At 50.4% G+C, this 19,117-nt stretch overlaps 1 protein-coding gene across 6 annotated transcripts in view; it reads left to right on the top strand.

Moving 5' to 3' along the window:
- Nucleotides 1–19,117, top strand: part of TRAPPC10 (trafficking protein particle complex subunit 10) — an 87,340-nt gene that overhangs the window by 17,718 nt on the left and 50,505 nt on the right. For 3 of the 6 annotated variants that reach the window (XM_058732165.1, XM_058732166.1, XM_058732170.1), the window contains exons 2-4: nucleotides 1,585–1,666; nucleotides 6,138–6,273; nucleotides 16,895–17,091. In XM_058732165.1, the coding sequence (XP_058588148.1) occupies nucleotides 1,585–1,666; nucleotides 6,138–6,273; nucleotides 16,895–17,091 (415 nt within the window). Of the gene's footprint in view, nucleotides 1–1,115; nucleotides 1,389–1,584; nucleotides 1,667–6,137; nucleotides 6,274–16,894; nucleotides 17,092–19,117 lie in introns of those variants that run through there. The other 3 variants (XM_058732167.1, XM_058732169.1, XM_058732171.1) reach the window with 3 other exon arrangements.

Here is a 19,117-nt window from a genome sequence, read left to right on the forward strand (position 1 = left end):
GTTCCGCTCTGTGTCCACCCACATGTATGTCCGCTGGAGGCTCTGGGACGAGGACGGACGAACACCAGTGAGACAGGGGACGGCTTCCGTGTGGTTGCCCTTACTGCCGTGTTAGCACAAGAGTGGTAATTTTTGTACATTAATCTTGGAACCTTCTAGAGAGACAGTAGGAATGGCAGTCCACGGTAAGAAATGTGACGCTAACCGAATATTTTCTTACTTTAATGATTTCTAAGGTGGCTGCCAACTGAACGTAAAACATAAAAATGGTTTTTATTTTAACAAAAAATGTAGTAGGAAGAACCCAAAATACTTTGTGTCAGGCCTCGTTCAAGGTTAATTGTGTGGCCGCAGCCCTCGGTATTCTTTTCCTACTTCGCAGATGGTCCTCGGAGGCACAGGAGGGTGGCGGTGTCCCCCGGCTGACTCAGCTGGTTAGGTAGGTGGCGTTGGCGAGGAGCCGGGGCCGGGCGGTCAGGCTGTCAGCGCCCGTGTGTCCGGTCCCCTCGCCCCCGCCCCTGATGCTCCGCTGCCCGGAAACACCGCTCCTCTCAGCGGGGACTTGATACCGTTCTGTGGTTTGGGGGAGGTGTTTTGTTTGGTCTCGTCTTGTTTTTTTTAACGTTCACGATAGCAAAACAAGCAACTGTGTTAATGGCCCGCATCAATTCCCAATGATTTCCTTAAGATCAATACGAAAGCAATTTGGATAATGGTTTTGCTTCAAGTTTGAGGATCCTCGAGCGTAAGGGTTTGAGTCATCTACGTTAAAAGGTTCTGTTTTAGCTTAGGAATGATGTGGTCGTGCTATGATTTAATGAGAGCTAATGGACTTCCCGTTGCGTTAGGGCTAAGATGACCGAGCCGAGTTAAGCCCGAGCGTGCGGCCCGAAGTCGGGCACCCGGTTCATAACTAGGCCCCGCCCGCAGCCCCGTGGCCCGAGCGCCTCGGCCTCTCACGTGCCTGAGATGTCACCTCGGCCTGCATGTCACCTTCCCGGTCGGCGAGGTCGGTGCTTGCCGGCCTGAGCGGTCAGTGAGGCCCGCCGGGTGTGGTGTGTGTCACGTGCACGGACAGTGTGCTGTACGTCTTAGCTCCTGCCAGCGTGTCGATGCGTATCGAGTCTGTTTCAGTGAGCAAATTCGTGTTCACTTCTCGGGGTTTCCTTTTCTGCACGGCGTTTGTGGCTGGTCTCACAGAGTCAAGGAAGGCGATGGCTGTGGATCACGGACTCGGGAGGCAGCTGGAGGGAGCCAGCTCCCTCTCTCCTGAGCTCCGTGGCCTTGGGCAGGGCGCTCCGCTTTTCTGATCCTCATTCTCTGCGTGGGGAAAGGGGTCCCTGCCTCGTGGAGGTGCCGTAAGGGAGAAGCTGGGTTACGGGTGTCAGGTGAGATCAGTTATTTATTTACTCGTTTTTTCTTTTTGGGATCGGTATTTAAAGGTATAGAACGATCTTGTTTTGTGGTGTCATTTTGCTAAATATAAAACTGTCTACAGTTAGCAACTCAATAAATTCCAGAGCCCATGTTGCCCGTTTTCACCTAAAAATGTTGTAACTGCCTTTCTCTTTATTCCTGTTGTAGGTGCTGGGGATCAGAATTTATTTACTTCTATTTATCCAACGCTTTCCCAGCAGCTTCCGAGGGAACCGATGGAATGGAGAAGGTGTGGCCTGTTTGTTTTTTTTGGCTTTATCTCCCTCTTCACTTTTTAGACATTTCTATGAGCAAGTGAGGTAGTCAAAGTTAAAGCCTAAGTTCTAAAGTGTATTGGAACGAAACTGAACATGTCACAAAATCTCTTGGCCTCACTCTTTAAGGAGTGTGTTGGCTTTGTTACCGAGACATAGGGTGGTAGAAACAAGACTGATCTTTTGAGTTCAGGGCCCTCTTTTACAGAATGACGTGCGTGCTTCTTCCCGGTGGCTCAGAGTGTCTTAAAGACACAGGCATTTTGGAAACGAGACCTGCACCCTGACCCCACACGGAAACAGAAGGTGTCGCTTCACCTGTGCTCTCAGCAGGACCGCTCTCCTCCCTGAGCTCCTGTGCTCTTCTCTGAAGGATGAGCACGTATACGGAAAACGTTACATAAAAATTGGGGGGAAACCAGATCAGCCGTGCCGTTTTCCCTTTCCTGTGTATTGTTCATCTCATGACTTGGTCGGAGAAATGGTTGACGTTTGAATTATCTCATTGGGAAACTTCTTTCTGCTGAGATGAGATATGTTATTTCTGGAAGATGCTTGGATTTTGACTTGCTAGTTCAGGTAATCTGCTTTTAACCGGTTGTCACTCACACTCACGTAGTCCCGGTTGTCACTGTCACTGCATTCTTTCTTACTGACCAGAGTGTGTTTTCCCTGACACCATGCAGATGAACGTGGCTTTCTGGGTGTCACTCACCAGGGCTCTCTATGGGCTCTGGGCTCGTGTCTGTGTCCGACTGTAGCATTAGAAGGAAACGTGTTACTAAATTTAAAGTAAAGGGCAGATAGAAAATGGGAGAATTGGGGCGCCTGGGTGGCGCAGTCGGTTAAGCGTCCGACTTCAGCCAGGTCACGATCTCACGGTCCGTGAGTTCGAGCCCCGCGTCAGGCTCTGGGCTGATGGCTCAGAGCCTGGAGCCTGTTTCAGATTCTGTGTCTCCCTCTCTCTCTGTCCCTCCCCCGTTCATGCTCTGTCTCTCTCTGTCCCAAAAATAAAATAAAAACGTTGAAAAAAAAAAATTTAAAAAAAAAAAAAAAAAAAAAAAAAGAAAATGGGAGAATTGTTCACCATCTGAGGAGGCCCAGCGCCGTCCATGAGAGAAATGATTCGGCGGAGGAGGAATTCGTATCTGGAGAAGATTTCTCGTGCACGTTATTTCAACATCCAGAAAGATAAAAGAGGTGTGTCCGCGAAGCAAGAAAAGGGGTTACGAGGAGACAAGGAGAAACTGTGCAGATTCCGCGTGTGCTCATCTCTTCGTGTTCCCGAGCTTCCCTGAGCCGGAGGAAAGGGCTGAGGAGGCGGGAGGGCGCAGGCACGGAGCCGGGCGGGGGGGACGCAGCGGAGACTCCACACCTTCCCGGGGAAGGAAGAGAGACGGAGGCCTCGGGAGAGAAGGCCGAGCCCGTGTGTCTGCAGAGGCGGCTCCCAGGGAAGCAGGTGACCGGGCCCAGGACGGCAGCGGGCGAAGGCAAGGGCGCGCTGGAAGGGGGCAGGCGGGGCGCGGGCAGGGAGCGGTCGCCCACCTCTGCGGGACAGAGGACGCCCACCTCTGCTGACGGGGCACCGCGGAGCGGGGAGAAGTGCCATTCTGGCAGCGGCCGGTCGGGATCTGAACAGGTGCAGCCACGTCGTGGCGGAGCTCGGGCCCCACCCCTGCTCCCCAGGCAGGAGAGTGGACAATTCCTCGGGACGGGCCGATGGCCCCAGGAAAAGTCCTAGCGTGCTCCCACGTGCTCCCACGGTGCCTTCCTGATTGGAGCAGGAGGCCTTCTGAGGGCCGTGAGCCGGGGAAAGGGACTGCCGGGCCAGCTGAGGCTTGACTGTGTGGGTGGCACTCGGGTTTGCGGCTCTGCCGGAGAGCTTGGGAAGGATTAGAAATGGTGACCGTGGGCGGGAGAAATGAAGAATGCCGCAAGACCACGGGCACGTCACTGAGCTGCTGTAGCCCGAGTGTGTTGCTCAAGCTTGAGCAGTGGCGCACACTTAACGCTAGGGGAAGCACGCGGCAGGGGTGGCAGTCGCCCGCGAGAGGGCCATCGGGAGGGTGCGGGGCGCGCAAGAGGACGGACGGGCAGGCGGAGCCCGGCCTGCATCCGTCACGGACGGTCGGACATCCTGTCTCAGAGCGTTCGAGGAGATACAGTGGGTTGAATTGTGGCCCCCAAAAGGCAGGTCCATCTGGAAGCTGTGAGTGTGACTTTATTTGGAAGAAGGATCTTTACTCATCTGGACTAGTGTGGGCCCTACATCCAGTGACAGGTGTCCTGAGAAGACACAGGCACACAGGAGAAGTCCGCTGGGGGTGGAGGCAGCCGTTGGCGTGGTGGTCTGCCAGCCGAAGACCGCCACCATTTGCTGGAAGGGAGGAGAGACCAGAACGCAGTCTCCCCCGGAGCTTCCAGAGGAAGCCAGCACTGCCAGCACCTTGGTTTCAAACTTCTGGCCTCCTGAGATGCGAGCTAGTTAATGTTGTGTTAAGCGGCTGGGTTTGTGCTAATGTGTGAGAGCAGCTCTAGGGAGCGAGCACAGCCGGGAGGCGGAGGAGGCTGGGCCAGGCAGCCGCTTGTCAGTGTGAGAGAGAGAAAGGCTTTTGGACACCATTTGACATGTTAAAGTAGGTACATGTGGCTCTGATGAAAATTTACAGGTAATTGAGTAGATCTTGGATCTAAACTGGAAGCCGGAACTTTACTGGATGCAGTGAACAGGTGTGTGGTGGTGAGCCGGAGGACGGGGCTCTGTCGCCCTGCAGCTGGGGCTCAGTGCCGAGAGCACAGGTGCGGGGCCCAAGGACACGCCAAGATATGGGGACAGCCACAGGTGTCGGAGCAGAGGCTAGAGAACCTGGGGCAGGCACCACGTTCCCCGAGGCGGATGAGAAGCTTGCTGGAGCCCACTGAAAGTCCAGTGGGGTGAAAGCCGACCAGAGCAAACCAAAAGCCGTGCCGGGCAAACAGACGGACAAGGACGCCAGTCTCTAACGACACTGCAAATGCAGCGGGGCAGACCGCGCCTCTCAAAGTACTCACGGAAGACACCTTTCAACCTCGAGTCTGTGTTAGTCAGACTCCAGTGCGGAACGGAAGACCGAGTCAGCGCCCCTGCCTGTGGGCCCGGCTGCCGTGGGACTGAGAAGGTTTGTCCCTCGAAGGGCTGGGAGCCAGCTGGGGCCAGGATCTGTCACTTCTGGCTGCACTAGGCCACACGTGTCTACTCCCGAGTGCCATTCAAATGTTGTGTTCGTTGCTTGCCATGACGTGGAGCCGGTTGGGAAAGAAAGGAAAACGATAGAAACGTTTTCAGACACGTGTGATCAGAAACCTTACCACCCTGAAGGAATAAAAGGACACGTCGCAACAGGAAGGAAAACGAACCCGGAATTCGTAGGATGAAAGGCACAGCTGCCGGTAAATGAGTCAGAAAAACATTTTCTGTTTTTCTGAAGTTAAGGTGTCAGCCCTTTTAAAAATTAAAAAATCTAAAACTTTAGAAGTGGGGAAGAAGCAGAGGGAAGAAAGTACTTGATGTATTCAGGGAGAAGAGAGACATTTACTCTAGTCTTTGAAGAAAAAAATGTATGCATATTAAAAAATGAAAATGTAACAAACAGGAGGACAGAAATAGATGGTTAAGCTTTCGAACCAGCAGAGAAAAAGGATGGAAAAAGAAAATTTGATTGGTTTCCCAAAGGACAGGAAGGAAGAGTGAGCCCGCAGGTAGAAAATACACAAGGTCAGGCATCCACATGATCATGTTAAATGTGGTTAGTTTCAGTTTATTACACGTAGACTCTTTATTGAACAAAACGTACAAAATCCAGCTGTAGGATTTCTAGGGGTGGAGAATCCAAGCGTGGAGGAAAGATACCTGTAGCATGGTGGACTTTTCACAAGTGCAGTGATCTGGCACCCATGCCCTGATAACCTTTCTTTGGGTGTCTGCAGCCTTCCGGGGCTTCTCTGTCCCTCCTCCCTGGGGGGTGGGGGGCAGCTCTCTGCCACCAGTTGTCCTCTGTTTTGGATAATACAGGTGATCACACAAGTATGTGTGTGGCTTAAAGCTTTCATATCTTCCAACTGCGCTTTTGGGAATCTCTTTTTTTTTTACAGTAACTTCTTTTTATAGTGAAACTCTTAAGTAAAAGCCATTTTTCTCGTAAGTCTGTGTTGCAAAGAAGCCTGTGTGTGCCACTGAGTAAAAGGACAGACTTTATGGAGAGGGAGCTTTGATACGTAATTTTGAGCCTTGTTGCGATAATTTATGGAATCTTTTTGGACAGAATATTATCGCTGTAATTCAGGACTAATAGCATATGTGTACTTCCAAACTCATGGATGTGGTTACAGTTACTGTCGGATTTTTCCCTTTTCTTTCTGCTGAACATCCTTCATTTTCCTCAGTGACGTTTTAAAAATTGTTTGTAGGTCCTATGGCCGTGCTCCAAAGATGATTCACCTGGAATCCAACTTCGTTCAATTCAAAGAGGAGCTGCTACCCAAAGATGGAAACAAAGCTCTGCTCACTTTCCCCTTTCTTCATATTTATTGGACGGAATGCTGTGTAAGTATTTCTGTAGGGAGAGAATTACGAGAAAATGCCTTGGAGTAGGATTCAGAATTCACGGGTCTAGCTTTTGTTCAGGCGGCTCTAATTAATCAAATTGACTTTTCAACGTACTCTATTTTGGTGTGCTCTCTTCTCCGTTCCTCAGCCGAATGTCTGGCTTTGTCCTTCCGTGTTTCTGCTCTGGTCCAGTGCGTCACCCTCTTGGTCATCACCAAGTACGGTCTTCTTGTGTTTGGAGATCTTGTGAGCCCCCCGTGCCCTCGTGGCCTCTAGGTATCGTTAATATTGACTCCGAGCTTCCTTTACCAAACTCCCCATGTTCACTCTCATGTGGTTACTTGACTTTGTAATCCTTGTTGGTCTCCCCTGCTGGTTTGTAGGCTTTCTGAGGGCAGGGGACGGCCCTGCTTCCCCACCGCCGTGGTGCCCGTACAGCGGGCGCTCCATGACTACCCGAGTGACGCTCGACGTCACAGCCCTTACGTGTACTTTGCAATCGTGTGTGTATGAGCCCAGAAGGAAGCTCGCCACTCTTGACAGAACTCTTGTGCCCTGAACTGAGAGGAGACCCTGTGGGTCATTTCTTCCTGTCTGTTTCGGCTCTAATAAAACAAACATTTCATGATACATAGCACACACAGGTCATTCCACGTTGTGACAGTTTCACCTGAACGTCAGCACGCAGAGGTGGCATTTTGTAATTATAATAAGAAAGGACTAGAAGCTTATGCCTGGACCCTTTTGCCTTTGCTGATTTTGCTTTGTAGCCTTTCCCAGTGGAGACAGTCGTGCAGGGTGGGCTTATACCTCCAGCGGTGAGCATGACGTCCCGTGGGAGATGTCCACTGGGGAGCTTGTCAGAGATCAGCGCCCAGGGCTTTTTTCGGGGTCTGGGCACGTGGGCACCCTCTGCTGCCTCGTACCAAAACTCTAGACTCCCAGAGGGCAAGCAGGTGTTCAGCACAGGCCATATTTGTCCATAGAGCCCGGGTCCCGTGAGGCCCTCCTGTCACGTGGTGGTGGGAGCCATCCCACAATCCGTGTTCCCAGGCCTCAAACAAGGGCCCACCCTGTGAGCAGGCCCACGGACGGCCGTGCCGGGCCCGCGGTGCTAACTGCCTCTTCTCTCCACGCCCGCTCGGTGGCAACGTTAGATTTGATCTTGTGGTCAAGGTTTCTCCATGCTGTAGTTAGTGTTTTCCCCTGCCACTAATAAGCTATGTCTGGGGGGCCACGGAGACCACCGGATTATCCTGCCCCTCGTCCAGCTCTCCCGCTTAGGTTGAGCACCCAACAATAATTCTTCTGAACCGGTCTTCCTTGGGGCCGCAAACACGCTCTGCCGAACGGATCAGCCGGTGCTCCACTCTAGGAAAGAGCCTGCGTGGGCCTCTGTCTCATAAGGTCTTGTCATCAGGTTTCCTTGCTTATCTTGCTGCTCAGGTTGTCCCAGATTTGGCCTGGGAGGGTCACTGTAGGCTGGCCCCTGTGTCCTTTTCAGGGACGTGTCTTGAACTTTCTAGCACAGCACGGTATCCCGGGCTCTCCTGCCTTCGCTGTCCTTGTCCTGGAATCAGCCATTTCTTTGCAGAGTGAGCCCTGAGGCCTCTGGCAGTGAGGGCGTGTCGGTGCCTGTGGCCCTTGGGTGGGCAGAGCTAGGAAAGCGTGTGTCTGAGGGACCGTGGGCTGACACCCCTGCCTCCGATTTGAGCCTCACCCGCGGGGCTCTTTGTTGCTGAGTCCCATGCCGTGTTTGCATCTCCCGTGGCCCTGGACAGCATCACTGCGGTTGGCACGTGCAGAGACAGTTTCAGCATCGCCGTACCTGTGCGACAGCTAGAAACACAGCTGCCGAGGCGTCCGAGACTATTCGCGGGCGGCTAACGGGTTCACGGCCTGTCTTCCTGCCTGGCCGGCAGACCAGGTGCCCGGATGTCTGACCCCGAGCGAGGGGCGTCTTTCTGCTTGTGTAAGTCCACTTTTGTGTCTTTGGAAGTGCTTTGTACTTTTCTTCATTATAGATTTTAATTGTTTCTTTTCAAATTTCTAAGATTTTCCTTTTTTTTGCTAATGTAAGTGGGGTTTTCTCCCTCATTGTGTCTTCTAGTTGGTTAGTTTTGTGTATATGAGGCTGTTGATTTTTTTCAACAAGGTTGATGTTAACCTTGATTTCTCTTATTGTTTGAGTTAGTTTTGTTGCTGATTCCCTAGGGCCCAAAGTCTGGGGCTTTTCCACGTATCCTATCATGTCGTCTTCTCTTTCTCGGTTCTTATGCCTCTGGTTCGTTTTGTCTGTCTGGACCCGTTGTTAAGGAGTAGTGGAGGTCGTGGGCATCGTCGCCTAGTTCCTGACCTCAGTGGGCTGCCTGCGGTCTGTGCCCAGTAAGGAGGGAGCTGGCCCCACGACTCACGTAAACTTCCGTGAGCACGTGAAGGGGCTTCCGTCCGCTCCTGTTTTCCCAAGGATCTTTATTAGGAATACATCTCGAATTTTGGTAGAGGCTTTTTCAGACTCAATGGAGACAGTCACATGGGTTTTTTTCTCTTAAATTTACGGATGTGTTGAATTATATTCATGGATTTCCTATTCTTGAGCCATACTTGCATTCCTGGTATAAATAACACTTGGTCAAAGTATTGTTTTCTTAGTGTGGTATTAGTGTCTGTTGATTTAGGGTTTTTTGCGTCTGTGGTCACAAGTGATTGGTCTATAACTTCTTTGGTGCTATCTTTATCAGGTTTAGGTGGCAATACTATACTTGCTTTGTAATTTGGAAGTTTTCATTTATTGTCTACTTGTGAGACAATTTATGTGGCTCTGGGACTGTCTAGTCTCTAAGGTTTGGTGGAGTTCTCCCTTGACATCTTCTGGACCTGGCGCTTTCCTGTGGGATCTTTCTTTGGTCGCTTTCTCTATGCCTTTTGTGGAAACGGGTCTGTTTCAGTCACTTGTCAATTTTGGTAAACTACCTTTTCCTTAGAAATTCTGCATTTCAATTAAGTTATAAAATTTAATTTCATTGGGGTGCACAAAGTGGTCTTTTTTGGCTTTAAAATATGCTCTGTGGCGGGGTGCCTGGGTGGCTCAGTCGGTTGAGCGTCCGACTTGGGCTCAGGTCACGATCTCACGGTTTGTGGGTTTGAGCCCCGCGTCGGGCTCGCTGATGTCAGTCTGTCAGTGCAGAGCCTGCCTCGCACCCTCTGTTCCCTTCTCTCTGCTCCTTTCCCACTTGCACTTTACCAAAAGTAAATAAATACTAAAAAAAAAAAAGAAAAGAAAAAGAAGAAAATACGTTCTGTGGCAATAGTTATTTCCCCATTGTTATTTGTTTGTATATTTGTACTTTCTCCCTTTCTTCCTTGATTAAATTAGCTATTAGTTTGTAGTTTGATGATTCTTTCTCCCCAGAGAAGCAGGGTTTTATTTTCTGATACACTATTCATCTGTTTGCTACTTTATTAATTTCTGCTTTCATTTTTATTATTTCCTTCCTTTTGCTTTCTTACGGTTTACTTTGTTCTTTTTCTAGGTTTTGGTTTTCTTTTTTGGGGAGCTAGTTGGGAATACATTTATTTTCATTTTAAATATAAACAAGGGGCGCCTGGGTGGCGCAGTCGGTTAAGCGTCCGACTTCAGCCAGGTCACGATCTCGCGGTCCGTGAGTTCGAGCCCCGCGTCGGGCTCTGGGCTGATGGCCCGGAGCCTGGAGCCTGCTTCTGATTCTGTGTCTCCCTCTCTCTCTGCTCCTCCCCCATTCATGCTCTGTCTTTCTCTCTGTCTCAAAAATAAATAAACGTTAAAAAAAAAAAAATAAATATAAACAATACAGGTCTTTAAAGATAGGAATTTCAATCCCAGTATTCAGTAACTTTTCAGAAATTCTCTGTTTTGTTTGTGTTGCCTCTCTTACCTAATAGTTTAACATGAAGTTTTCTTATTTCCAGAAAGAAATTCTTTAAAATGTTTACTTTAAAACTTCTAATTTTATTGCATTGTGATTAGGGTGTTGTTTATAATATTTCTGCTTTATGAAACTTATTTTTTCTCTGTGACCTCATCGTTTTTGTGGGTATTCTGTGTGTGTTTGAGAATGTATTTTCACTTTTTTAATTTTTTAAATTTTTTATGTTTCTTTATTTTGAGACAGCGGGAGAGAGAGAAAGAGGGGGACAAAGAGGGGGAGAGAGAGGTGGAGAGAGAGAATCCCAAGCAGGCTCCACACTGTCAGCACAGAGCCCCATGAGGGGCTTGAACTCACGAACCGTGAGATCCTGATGGAGTCGAAATCAGAGGCTTGACTGACTGAGCCCCCTCAGGCACCCCTCTCTGCTTTCTCGGTTGTAACGTTAAATGTAGATCCGTAAGAGCTGCCTTATTGATTTGTTGTTTGTGTCTTTTATATTTCAACGTTTTGTCCACTCACCCTGTCTCAGCGGACAGCGGTAGGTCAAAGTCTTCTATTGTTGGTATGTGTCTGTGGCACCTGCGGTTTCTGTTTTGCGTCGACGGGTCACGTATCACTTAGTGCATAGGTTCGTGGCTATTACGGTTTTTATGGAGTGAAACCTGTCATTTTAAAAAATGGTTTCTGAGTAGAGCATATCATGTTTAGGAAGGCCTTGTCCGTCTGAAGATGATAAGTGGTTCTCTCCTATGTTTTCTTGTAAGAAATTTATTTATTTATTATTATTATTTTTTAATGTTTTTATTTATTTTTGAGACAGAGAGAGACAGAGCACGAGCAGGGGAGGGGCAGAGAGAGAGGGAGACACAGAATTCAAAGCAGCTTCAGGCTCCGGGCTGTCAGCACAGAGCCCGACGCGGGGCTCGAACTCACAGACCGTGAGATCATGACCTGAGGTGAAGCCGGACGCTCAACCGACTGAGCCACCCAGGCGCCCCATCTTGTAATAATTTTATAATTTGTGTTTTATACTTGGATCTGCATAGCTTCAAGGTATTTTTGTGAGTGGCAGGAGCTGTGGGGGTGTAGGGTCTAATTTTATAGTCTTAAGTGGGTAGCAGATTGGTCTACCGTCATTTTTTAATGGTCTGTCTCTTTTCCAGTTACTGAAAATGTCACCTTTGTTTGAAACCAGCATCACGTATGCACAATATTCTGGACACTTCAGTTCTGTTAACTCCTGTCCATTCTGTGCCAAGACCAGACTTGTAATAATTATATTTTTATATGTATTGATATGGGTTCTTTTAAAAGAAATGCCCTTGCTAGTGTACAAAATTTATCTTCCAAAAGTGACTGTATCCACATACTCCATCGTCCCCCATGCTCTTCTCCACATGGCAGTGACTTTCTTCCATCGAGAGGAAGAATGGTCGTGTTTCCTCTAGTTGAATCTGAATGGGCATCTGACTGGCAGGAGGGACACTGTGACTTTTTTTTAAATATATATTTAAAAAAAATTTTATTTTGAGAGAGAGAGAGCACGCGGGGGAGGGGCAGAGAGACAGACAGACAGACAGAGAGACAGAACCCCAAGCGGCTTCTGTGCTGCCAGCGCACAGCCCGATGCGGGGCTCAAACTCAGGAACTGTGAGATCATGATCTGAGCCAAAGTCGAGAATCGGATGCTTAATTGATTGAGCCACCCAGATACCCCGACACTGACACAGGAGAGGGGCAGAGAACGAGGGAGAGAGAATCCCAAGCAGGCTCTGCCAGATACAGGGCTCAAACCCACGAAACCGCGAGATCATGACCTGAGCTGAAACCAAGAGTTGGACGCTCAACTGACTGAGCTCCCCAGGTGCTCCCCCAGCCACCATTCCATGAGGAAGTCAGGTGTCCCCGCGGGAAGGCCACCTGGGGGTGTGCAGCGTCAGTCCCGGCACTCCCGGCAATGATCGCCTTCTTGCTGCCTTGTCCGCAGCCTGCAGGCGCCACAGCGGGGGCAGAGGAGCTGGGTGCCCGTGCTGTGTAGACTGTAGATGTGTGAGCGGAGAGAGGGGACGGGTCGCCTTGTAGCAGTTTGTCACAAAGCCACGCAGAACAGGAGGAGAGGCCGAAAAGAGAAAAGGAAAGAGCAGAGGAGATTGGTTAGGATCGCCTTGAGTAAGTTCGGGTTGATTTGGGAAGAATTTTAGTAATCGCAGAGCTTCCCATCTGGGAATGTGGTTTTATTCTCCATCGTCTCTGCCCTTTTTTTACGCCCTCAGTCATGTGTTCTAATGTTTTCCCTAAGTCTTGCATTTTTATCGCTAAAGTTTTCGTAGACGTTATGAATGAGGGGTTTTTTTTCCCTCTTAAAATTACATTTCCTAGTAGGGAGCCCGTGTTTTGCATTAGTTTTATTATCTGTTAAGGAAAGTTTTCTGGAGCAAGTTGACCATAATTGGAATTTTAGAGTGAAGAGGGAAACTCCCATGTTGTTGTAGCAGTCACTTTCCGGTTCGTGGTGCAGACCCTGGGCACCCCCTCCTTCCTGCCACTGTGCGCCTGCACCTGCCTGCTGGTGCCTGCCGTCCCTGCCGTCCTCCAGGCTGGCTGTTACTGGTTTTGCCTTATACCCTCACATTGTAGAGATTAGTCTCTCTTGGCCCGCGGTTACCACTTCTGGCGCCTGCCCCCCTTTCTGGCGCACAGGGGAGGGTCCTTCCAGTTTCTGCAGATCTGAGCAAGTCTTGATTTTGCAGAATATTTTACTGGATGTACAATTCTGCTCTGACAGCCCGCTGTGTTTTGATTTACATTGTGACCCATGAGGAGTCTTTGCCACTTTGACATAAACTTTTCTTTTTTTTCCTCCCTTCTGCAGTTTAAGATTTTTTTTTTCTCTTCACGGGTGTTAAACCTTGTGTGATATGCCCTGGTGTGCTTTTCTTCATGTTTCTTGTGCGTGGATTTTTTTTAGGTTTTGTGGGTCTGTAATTTTAATTTAAATTTGGAACATTTCTGGTCGTTATTTTAGTTACTTGTTCTGTTCCTGCCTCTCCTCTCCTCTGGGGACCCCAGTCACTCACATGTTAGCCCCTGGAAGCCCTACTGCTCAGGGACACTGTGCTGATGGCTTTGCAGCCTTTCTCTTTGTCTCATCTGGATGGTTCCTGCTTCTGTGTGTTCAAGTTAACTAATTGTTTGGTGTGTGGTATCTAATCTGCTCGTAACCCCCCACTCAGGGTATTTTGCAGTTCAGACGCCGTGAGTTTCATCTCTGGAAGATCCTTAGGGGTCTTTGCCTTTTTTAACAATTATCTTCCATGTTAAGCGGAGGCTTAACATCAGTTTCTTCTTTGCTTTCTTGAACACACCGGATATGGCCGCAGTAAGGATTCTCATGGTTTTGTCTGCTAATTCTCTTATGTGTGTCATTGCCACATCCATTCTGTTGGTTGATGTTTCTACTTGTTATGGATCGTATATTCTTACTTCTTTGCCTGCTTGGCAATTTTTTATGGGATTCTAGACATCGTGAGTCTTTTATTTTTGGAATTCTAAACATTTTCTTCAGTTTTGTGTAATTAAGTTACTTCAGATCCTTTTAGCTATTGCTTTCATGATTTGGGGGTCTGAAACAGAGGTCAGCCTAATACTAATTCCTCCTTCCTTCCTCAGTTGTCCTCCCAGTGCCCTGTGGTTTCGGAGGTTTCCAGCGTAGTCCGTGGGAGTAGGCCCTGATCCCAGGCCCTGTGGGTGTTGGGTCCCGTCTGGATGGGTCTCTCCTGGCTTTGGGTAGTTTGTACACTCCTCTGCTGGTCAGCCCCCTCTGAGCGCTCACTCCAGGGGCCCCCTGACCTCTGACCTGTGACATCTCGGCCTTTGCGTCCGGGGCCCTGTGTTCTGTCTGCGCCGCGGGGGGCGCCCGGGAGCTCCAAGCACTCGGCTGGCCACCTGCACGGCTCGCCTCCCGTGTCTCCCTCTCTGTTTTGGTTGTTTCCGGTGGTTGGGTCGGTCTGCCCCCTGCCACTTCACCGTGTTTGGAGGCAGCTGTCCTGCTTATCGGTTGAGGTCCGTCTGCACCCGTTGACTTCGAATTGGGGAGTGTAATCTGTTACTGTTAGTATCACTTTGAGTGCTCACATTGTCCCAGATTTGGCTTCTGTGACCTTTTGACATGTCCCTGTTCTCGGAGCTCTCCCTAACACAAGACGTGCCAAGGTCAGCTCGTCCTTTCCCTGCCTGAGCCCCGGGGTCAGCCGCTTCTCCAGGGAGTGCTGGTTCCTTCTAGTGGGAAATGGTATTTAGAGACCAAGCCCTGGACTAGACATGCCCTTTGCTCTGGAGCACGTACGTGTGCACAGGCGTGTCCCCCCCACACACGTGTACACACACACGTTCCGATTGCAGTCCTGGTGCCTTTCCTTTCCACGTTTGCGACTTCCTTCTCCGAGCAGCCAGGCGCTCCTTGTCCTGCGTATGTCTGCTTACTCGAATAATCGCTGTCACTGAGCATTCTCTCACTGCTGTCCTGCTCCTCTCCCCCCACAGGTGCCCTCTCCCTGCCCTGGGGCTGACGCTGCCCACAGGACCACTTCCCTCCTCACCTCAGCTGACCCACAACACCCAGATAAGGTCACCCCAACAGGGAGGTGACCTCTTTGCCGTCCGGGCCTCTGACACCTCAGCCAGCCCCCAAGCCTTCATCGTCTCTCTTGGGGTGTCACATCTTGCACTCTGATACCCTTCTTGCCCTGCATGGCTCTGGTTCCCCGGGTGGGGGCCACCCTGCACCCTCCCTGCCAGTGGCTTCTTCCTGTATTGGCTTTGCTTTCTGGAGACACCCTTCACCTCATTGGCTCAGCCTGGGCTCTTCTGAACGGTCACCGGCTCTTTTTAGTAATGTGCGGGGTTTGCTCACTGTTGGAAGCCATGGCCCAGATTATCCACTGCTCACCTCCCCCAGAACTTCGGGGGATTCCGCCCTGCCTGTTGCTCTGCGAGGTCTCTGTCCCAAGCACAGTGTCCCGAGAGGGGATGCTGGTGTCCCCTCAGGGGGTGTGGCAGCCCCTCCCTGGTTTGTAGACCTGGGAGCCAGGGCTGGGCTGGGCAGAGGGTGCCTGGTCCCAGCCCCGTGGCGGCGGCCTATTTCAAAGCGGTCGGGGTGTCTGTGGCCTTTGGTTTCACTCTGCAGGCGTGATACACTTAGGCCCCTGGCCTGGCAGAGCACCAGCAGCGTGGAGTGGGAGCATCCAGTCCGGGAGCTGCCCTTCTGTGGAGGCTGTGGCGTAGGAGCGCCTTCCAGGGCACGTGGAGTCTCAGAAAACCGGACTTTGCGGATGGCTTTCCTGTTAATTTTTCAGCAAAAGATCTTTCCAGATTGTATTTGTATGTGATGTAAACTGAGGATACGGAGGTCTTAAAAATCAGACTAAAAATTACAAGTACTGACTTCTGGAACTTTTCACTTACTGATTAAACCAAAGGAGGGGCTGGGTGCAGAATTTGAGGTTTCTCGTTCATGGATTGTTCCCTTTAGCATGTTCAAGAGAGACTAAAAAATCCAGAGAAAGTATGGACAGGATAACAAAGAATCTTTCTATTAAAAAGGGGGAAAATCTATGTATGTATAAATAGTAGCTAAAAATGACAGTTTGTCCGATTTGGAAGTGAAGCATGTTGGTTTTAGATTTTTCACCCTGAATTTGCCAAGTGGATTTATGGAGCATAAGGGCAATTACAGACCATTGCTGACAGCAAGTAAACTTTTGGGGTGTCCTCCTGTCTGGGGAGGGGCTGAGGCGGGCCCCTGGGCTTTCTGTGCAGGCCGGTGTGTGCATCTCTGAGTCCGGCAGTGTTGACTTTTTAGGAGCAGGACGGCTCCCCTGTTGGTCCTCGTGAATTGGAATGGCTTTCAGGAAGCCCTAGGTTGTCCTTTTCCCCTGGGCTTGCAGCTGAGGCTGCCTCGCCCCCACGTGGCCTGCAAGTGGCATTGGCTTTCGAGGGGTTCTGGGCGCCGGCAGAGGGCTGAGGGGCTGCGGAGGAGGCGCCCGGAGGCGGCCCGGGCATCCTGCTTCCTGCAGGTGCGCGGCCTCCGGCCTGCAGGTCCCGAGCCGGGTGGTGGAGGGGGGCGCTTAGCCCCATTGACATGGCACTTGCCAGGATGGGACTAATCACGTAGTTGGTGGGCACGGGGCCTTTGGCATAGCAGACCTGAGTTGTTTTTTTTTTATTATTATTATTTTTTTAATGTTTGTTTATTTTTGAGACAGAGCATGAGCAGGGGAGGGGCAGAGAGAGAGGGAGGCACAGAAGCTGAAGCAGGCTCCAGGCCCCGAGCTGTCAGCACAGAGCCCGACGCGGGGCTCGAACTCACGGACCGTGAGATCGTGACCTGAGCCAAAGTCGGACGCTTAACTGACTGAGCCACCCAGGCGCCCCAGACCTGAGTTTTAAAGTCCCAACTTACCCAGTGGGCTGTGTTGCCTTGGGCAGCTTACTAGGCTCTCTCTCGGTCTCCTCTGTGACACTGGAACCATCTTCCCTCGGCGTCCCTGGGCCTGCCCAGAGCACCCACAGGCGCCAGGCTCTGCGTGGAGGGCCCCATCGCGAAGCTGTAAAGCGCGGTGGCCGATGTATTCTCTGTTAGTACACACATGTTGCTGTTAAATTAAAGGGCGTTGATTAACTTTCCTTCACAGTGACTTATTTATTTTTAGGATACTGAAGTGTATAAAGCTACGGTAAAAGACGACCTTACCAAGTGGCAGAATGTTCTGAAAGCTCATAGCTCTGTGGACTGGCTCATAGTGGTAGTTGAAAATGATGCCAAGAAAAAAAACAAAACCAACATCCTTCCCCGAACTTCTATTGTGGACAAAATAAGAAATGATTTTTGTAATAAACAGAGTGACAGGTAAGTGGATCTTTAATTTTACCTCATTGGCAGACCCCTGGACGATAGAGATGGCTGGTTTCTGCGTGGGGAGACTCCCTCAGCGAGTGCGCGGGGTGCCTGACACGTCAGCACGTGGGGGTGCTGCACACCGGGTCCCCGCTCGTGGAGCTCCTGGTCTGCTGGGTGAAACACGGGCCGCTGTAACCCGCGGCGGGAGAGACCGCACAGCGGCTTCCCTTTGAGGATCCGTAGCGCGTGTTGGTGTGGCCAGGGCTTGGGGACACCTTGTGTCCTTGTGTACGGGAGGGTCCCTTAAACCTGTGGTGCGTGTGTTTACCTTCACACCTGTTCGGAGTTCCTAAGAACCAAAATTCTGAAATGCCGACTGTATCTTTAGAATCTTCGAAAGCGAACCACGAAACCGCGGCGGCTGCTGTGTCGCGTGGACTTCCTTTCCCCGTGCTCGGCTCTGTCTGGCCCAGTTCTGGCTGCTGGGGGTCACTTCCCTCTCGGCGGTGCCACGGCCCCGCCGGGCAGGCTGGCGGACTTCCTGGTGCCTGCTCGACGGTGTGGTCTCACGGACGGGCGGGCGTTGCTTTGCGCCCGCGTCGCCACACCTGTGGTCGCCCCGGTGGCAGGTGCTCAGAGTGGAGCAGGGGGCCGGGCGGAAACCCCGGGCCCGTGGCCGGAGTACCGACCGACACTGCCACGCGCTCTTAGAATTCCGTGACCGTGTCCAGTGTCAGGGCCCCCCGGTGGATCAACGGTTCTTCAGGGGAAGGAGCCTCTGTGGGCGTCCTTTTTATGTTCCACACAGTTGTGGGCGCTGAGTGATGTTCAGACTTGTTTTGCTTATAGTTTGAGATAAACGTTAGATTGTCGAGCTCACGGTTTCTCTTAGAGAAATTTTGTGCCATCTGGACTTGGGGGATTTTTTCCTACGGTCTGTTATTCCTGAGTTAGTTGTCCCAAAGGAATCGGCTTAGCATGTCAGCAAGACCCCAGAACTGAGGATCCTTCCCCTGTGTGGTTCGGCTGTGCCGGCTCACTTGCTCTGGAAAGGGGAGCCCGCTGCCGGGAGGCTGGCAGGGAGCCCAGCTCTGGGCCCCGTGGGGGGGAGGGACGGGAAGGGGGGTGTGGGGCAGCGGAGCCGAGGGGCTCACCGACGGCCAGGCCACACGGCCTTCCGGTCATGTTTCTTTGGGATTTTATTAAGAACATAAATTGGTAGTAATGGGGCAGATTGGTCTAAGCCTGTGAGATGTTCGAATTCTATAATTTTTTCAAAGTGCCTATTGACTCCTTTTAAGGCTATAGTGTAATTTTATCTAATTGCTTAAAGCACGTTCCTGCTGAGCCCACTGAAACCTAACTTGTCTTTAGTGACTAATTCTTTGTACATAAAATTCAACCTCCTGAGATTTTCAGCATTTCTCAGTATATAAACATGCCTTCTAACGTTTTGATTTTCATTAATTTGCAAGCTACCTTCAACAAATCTGTTCTTTATTATTTTTTCAGTGAAGAGCTGGGTCCATACCTTCGAATTTGGAAATATCTGTATTGACAGTTGTTTTATTAGCCTGTTTGACTTCTGGCCTTTGGAAACATTGGCCCACCTGGCCCTGCGGTGGCTTTCTGTTTTCTTTAACTTTAATCTTGTACATAATTTCTGATTATAAACACTGCACGTTCATTGTAGGATTATTAGAAGAAGGTAATGAGCAAAACGAAAGTTGATCTTAACTCTTGGTGTTTGGTATGTGTTTTTCAACTTTTCCTCTCTACGCACGTTAGACACAGGTAGTGTGTGCGTGTGTGTGTGCACGTGATACACCACGCATTACATTTTGTGTTTGCTTTTTCCGCCTGATGCGCTGTAAAAATGTTCCCGTGAACAGTAAATGTATTTCTCCACCATTATCGTCAGTGAGCACGTAACACTCCATAGCAGAGATGGTACTGGAAGCTGTTCACCCAGCCCTCTACCGGACAGACGCGTTACCGCCTGTTATAAACAGCACCGTAACCATCTTTTGAGCTC

Source organism: Neofelis nebulosa, chromosome 5, assembly GCF_028018385.1.
Source record: "Neofelis nebulosa isolate mNeoNeb1 chromosome 5, mNeoNeb1.pri, whole genome shotgun sequence".
Taxonomy (NCBI): Eukaryota; Metazoa; Chordata; class Mammalia; order Carnivora; family Felidae; genus Neofelis; species Neofelis nebulosa.